The sequence below is a fragment of the Buceros rhinoceros genome, unplaced genomic scaffold, assembly GCF_000710305.1.
Source record: "Buceros rhinoceros silvestris isolate BGI_N320 unplaced genomic scaffold, ASM71030v1 scaffold43981, whole genome shotgun sequence".
Taxonomy (NCBI): Eukaryota; Metazoa; Chordata; class Aves; order Bucerotiformes; family Bucerotidae; genus Buceros; species Buceros rhinoceros.
In genome coordinates this window covers 11,805-16,845 of record NW_010395704.1, presented here as the reverse complement: position 1 = coordinate 16,845, position 5,041 = coordinate 11,805, and the positions used below count along the sequence as shown (strand labels likewise).

General features: G+C 34.1%; 1 protein-coding gene across 1 annotated transcript in view; it reads right to left on the bottom strand.

Annotated features, from left to right (window-relative positions):
- PPP1R12A (protein phosphatase 1, regulatory subunit 12A) overlaps nucleotides 1–5,041 on the bottom strand; it is a gene marked incomplete at its 5' end in the record, with an annotated part of 47,199 nt that overhangs the window by 31,570 nt on the left and 10,588 nt on the right. Inside the window, 3 exons of the mRNA XM_010145618.1 lie at nucleotides 1,581–1,703; nucleotides 3,798–3,892; nucleotides 4,670–4,885. Of these exons, the coding sequence (XP_010143920.1) occupies nucleotides 1,581–1,703; nucleotides 3,798–3,892; nucleotides 4,670–4,885 (434 nt within the window). The remainder of the gene's footprint in view (nucleotides 1–1,580; nucleotides 1,704–3,797; nucleotides 3,893–4,669; nucleotides 4,886–5,041) is intronic.

The following is a 5,041-nucleotide window of genomic DNA, read 5'->3' as shown; positions in this document are numbered from 1 at the left end:
CTGTTGTATTCCATGTCTCAGCTGAGTTTTGGCAACTTCTGTGGTAAAAGAAGCATTTTCTTCACTATTTCCTCGACTAGGACTTTTAATTTATGACTTCAGAGGGCAGGAGACATGTCCTTTAGTATTGACCATTCCTCCACAAGAGGATGAGATAAAGAATGGAATCTCACTGGTTTATGTATGGCTGTCTTGATCACGTCTCCTGAAGTATTCACTTAAGGCCCACAAAGTCCCTTTTTTAAACTGCTGTTTCGCCCACATTTAATACCTCAGAAAATACAGAATTTTACTCCACAGCTTGTCAGAAAAGAAAATGTCATCAGTATCACTCCTCTTACAATTTTCAAACAATTAAATGTACTGACTTTTTTTTTTAAAAAAAAGTTTTAATCATTCCCAGAAAGATTAGCCTCCCACTCAGGCTTTTCCGTTGCTCTTCAAGTCATAAAGAAGATCCATGTTTTCCACATTTTGATTCATTGGTTCTGGCTGAACAAATTTTACATTACCAGGTCAGGATGTTTGCTCACGACTAAAGCTCATAATCCACAGTTAGGACAGACAGAGCATAGTATTGTGAACTGCAAAAGTTTTAAGGAAAGATGATGCTTTGTCATTCTGCAATTGATCTTCTTTTCTATTTTAAAATCACAAATAAAAAAAAAAGCTGTACAAGAATAACTAAGGAAATACACCAGTAAAGCACCACATGCAATTTAAAAGTGATGAATACATTTTGTTTGAAGACTGGGGTGTAAATATTGATAAAAGTTAAAATGCAAAGATTGTTCTCATATCTCAACTATTGATATTTTCCATCCAGAACAGGAAATCTGTGCAACATCAAGTTAGGAAAACTGAGTTTTCTTTTTAAGGTAGGAGATTAACGAAGATGTAAGAGAAACAGCCTGACTACAGGCCACTGACAACATTAATGTGAAGACTTAAAAAAAAAAAAAAAAAAATTAAGTATGTTACATCAGCAGCATGTATGTATTTGCAGGATATGATTCCTTCTGTGAAAATCCTGCAAGATAGGAAAAACGCACACCCAAAAATTGTTTTCATGTTAATCGTTGTTTACTTTGTACTCTAGTTAGCTTTACATACGTATTCTATGATGCTCACACTCAGTGTAGGTATGGCTATAATCTACCATTATGGAGAGCAGCCCAAAACCTCTCACACTGTCATGCAAACCCCAAAATTCAGAGACAATACTTCTCCCCATTTCTTTTAATTTAAAATAGTTATCTTTGATTACTGAACTGATTTGGAAAAAGTAAAATGAACCTTAAACTAAAATAAACTATAGGAAAAGGGAAACATATCATTTTAGTTATACAGCAGTTGCTCCCACACTCTAAGCTAGTAAAAATGGTGTAGCTTTAAAATCAGTATGAGCTTTGCATGAACATAAGTACATACTTATGCTTATTATTATAAACAGCATTTCAACATATCACCATTTAATTTTAAATTGTCCTTACAAAGTGATTCGTAGTACTTAATTTGTTTATTTTAATTTGTATGCATATTTTGATTAAAAACCCAAAAGGTAAGAGATAATTCCACACCTTCTTTGATAACTTGTGTTTAAGGATGTAGGACCTTCATTCAAACTGTTTTTCTTGACATCTTCCTCCCATTTTCTTCTGGTGTAGGAACTGCCACCACGTATTGAGCTACCAGATGAGTCCCTGCAAAAAAGATTTTAATTTACCAAACTTGTATTAAATAAGGTTGGTTTTGTTGTGAGCTGAACAGGAGTTTCAAATTAAAAATTAAACCCTGGATAAACACACTTAAAACAAACATAACCACACAGAACAGGAATAAAATGACCTTTATGAACAATAATTTTCAAGCTCCTGTGGAAAAATACTACACTAATACTAATTCTGTTAGAAATGTTACAGAAAAGTAGCATCAAAAGAAAAACTGCTAAAGAGGACTTAATCAATACAAAATCAATCATCACCTTTTATCTGTGACCATTGCTGGTTTCATTTTTCTCAGAAAAAAGAACAAGAGGCTTTTCTGTTTGCTCCTGAGATTATCCAGTACAATAAAGGGAAAACCACTTGGGTTTTTTAGAAATTGATTTTATGGGATTTTTCATTTTTGGATGTTATAGGAAGTTCAAAAGCTGACTAGCCTTTAGAATTCGTAATATTGTAGACTAGTGTAAACAGGCCTGCAGTGGCCTGCCACATGTCAGTAGCTGACATTACCTGAGTCATGAGGAATTTCCAGCCTGCTGTTGCAGTTTATAGGAGCAAGAAATAACCTTGCAAAAATCTACTTAGAAAGACTACCCTGAAAACTGATGCTAAGATGCAAACCCCCTGAATTTCTAATAAAAAGGTCAGCTCAAAACTTGAAGTAAAGTTCAGCTCGAAGGAAGAAAAAAATAGTCTCTCATAAAACTTCATAAAAGGCAACCAGCTGTTTGAGGGAAAGTAAACCAAAATTCTTTAAAATTGTTATGTGGAAAAACAGCTTCTATGAAATAAAATTGCAATGAATTATTTATCCCAATCTTTAGGTATCATCTAGTGGAGAACAAGAGTTTTTGACAAGATCTCAAAAGAATAAAAAGTGAACTAATAATAATCTCTCTTAGAAACAAATCAAATCTGCCTAATAAACTCAGCTGCAAAGAATATAGTACTCCAGAGAATGATAAGCACTAACAGAAGCTCCAAACTGACCTGTTATAGAAAAACAGATTAAAAGAAGCCTGGCCAAGTAACATGAGAGTTGCTAACAACTGAAGATGAACTTCAGGCAAGCATGAGAGCTGGAATACCTGTTTCAAAACAGAATTTGCCACTCAGAGACTAAACTTAGGCAACAGCATTCTGCAACTGTAAGAAAAGCCAGAATTTATCTCACGTCTGCACTGAAATGAACCATTCTCAAGAGTAACAACGAAGTTCCTCTTCAGACATAAGGTCATTTATCAGTTTTATAGACAATAATTATAATAGCACATTTTCAACAGTGAGAGGATTTTCAGTTCAGGTCATGCAACATTCAGCTATCTAGATACCATCCAACAGAAACAAGACATTAGGGAGTCTTCTAAGTTTTGTACTACGAACTCTGTATTAACTCAAGAAAATGTCTGAGCAGAACTTCAGTAAATAAGTGAAAAATTAGAAGGTTCTGACAATGTAAATATGCCACGAAAGAACCCCAAATCCTAACAGGTAACATGCCTGTGCTCCTAAACTTTTTGTTTCTTTTAAAGCTACAGAAGAAATACCAGCAAAGAAAGTAAAAACCTCCAAAAGAAGATGAAAGGTCAACATGTAAACAAGAAAAATAGAACTGCTTTTGCAACTTCATTATGATTTTTGTAAATCATTGCTGCTGCATGATATAGTTTTAATCAAAGACTGTAAGAAACACAGCATTCTATTATTATCAAAAGTAATAATGGAGCCCAGTAGCAGCACTCCATGGTTCAAGACAAAGCAGTAAAATGCTTTTAACACTTTTCAGTAGCTTAAAGTTTACAACTTCATATTTTGGATTCTATTAATTTTCTCCCCCAAGAAGACAGCACTACTTGCTCAGTTCTGCTCCTGTCATATAATTGGATTTTAAAATGGATCATGAAAACTTACAAGATCAAAAACCTTCAGGAACTGGATTACCTTATTGATTTGCATAATCTACCGAGCACAATAATAATATAAATTAGTATTGTCTGAGAATTTAAGTTTGTCAGCTGCTCTAAAATCAAGTTATTTCATATTTAACAGAAATGTAAAGTTCAGAGTCACCTGTTTTCTTTTTCATCAATGTCAGAGGTACTGGCCAGTCGTCTTGGTATTGTAGGTGCAACATATGCAAGTCGAGTTCCTTTTCCATCTTTCTCCTGGAAGAAATGTATTTATGTTAAGTGTTGTTATCATTGATTATTCTGCTGTTGACTGGAAAATTATCATTATCACAGCCTTAAACTGTATTTATTGCAACCCAATAACACAAATGAATTTTAAGCTTTAGTTAAATATCACAAAGATTACAATGGGAAAACAAAACTGTTTACGTTTTCAGTCCAGCTATGCAAACGACTTGATTTTTTTTTTTTGCTCTGTTGCATACAATTCCAACATCGATTACTGAAAGTAACCATTTCAGTATTTCTATTATACTTAATCCTGAAAACATTTAACCATTTGTACTTGAAATAGAACTGTAAGTTCTGTGCTGTTCAGTTACCTGTTCCAAATTGGTCCTTCACTTCAGTGTATTCATGTTTAATTCTAGAATTAAATTTTTGTTAATTAAAAATGACTATGGAATACAGAAAGAGGCTCCTTTTTTATAATATTTTTTCAACAGCAGTCTCCAAATGATGCTGAAACTATCAAACCTCTTATCTACCTTAACTTTAAAAACTATGACTAGCATTGCAAGTCCCAAAAAAGGAAAATCCCCAGACTATGTACCAGGTAACCAGACACTGAAGATGTGTACCAGGCTTTTAATGGGACTAAGCAGAAGCTGTGTAATTTACCTTCTTGGAATTTTGGTAAAGAGATGTGCAGTACAGTCTAGAGAGAACATCTTCTACAATACATCATAATCATCTGTACTAAGAAAGATAGATCAGTTCCTCAAAACACTGTTTCACAGTGAAAACAATTACCTTTTCTTTATTGTCCAATGAAGAGGAAAGTCTAGGACTTGAAGCAGAACGCATAACACCTGCAGAGTCCTTTTCTTTCTGAGCTTCTTTGGAAGCAGTGATCTCCGCAAGTGCACCATAACTACCAGTTTTTCTAAGACCTAACCTCCATGAAGCAGGAGATTCATCTTTTCTCTCTTCTTCTTTGGGAGAAACCTTGGTTGTAGATGCTGGAAACTAGAAAATACATGTAAATGAATTTACATCATTGATTTATTTACCTGCGGCAATACATGCTGCTTCTGGAGATTTGAGAACACAACTGTTTTGAATAATCATAGAAGTGTTGAATTTGCAGGAGAGTTGTGGTGAGAGACAACCTACACACTCTTT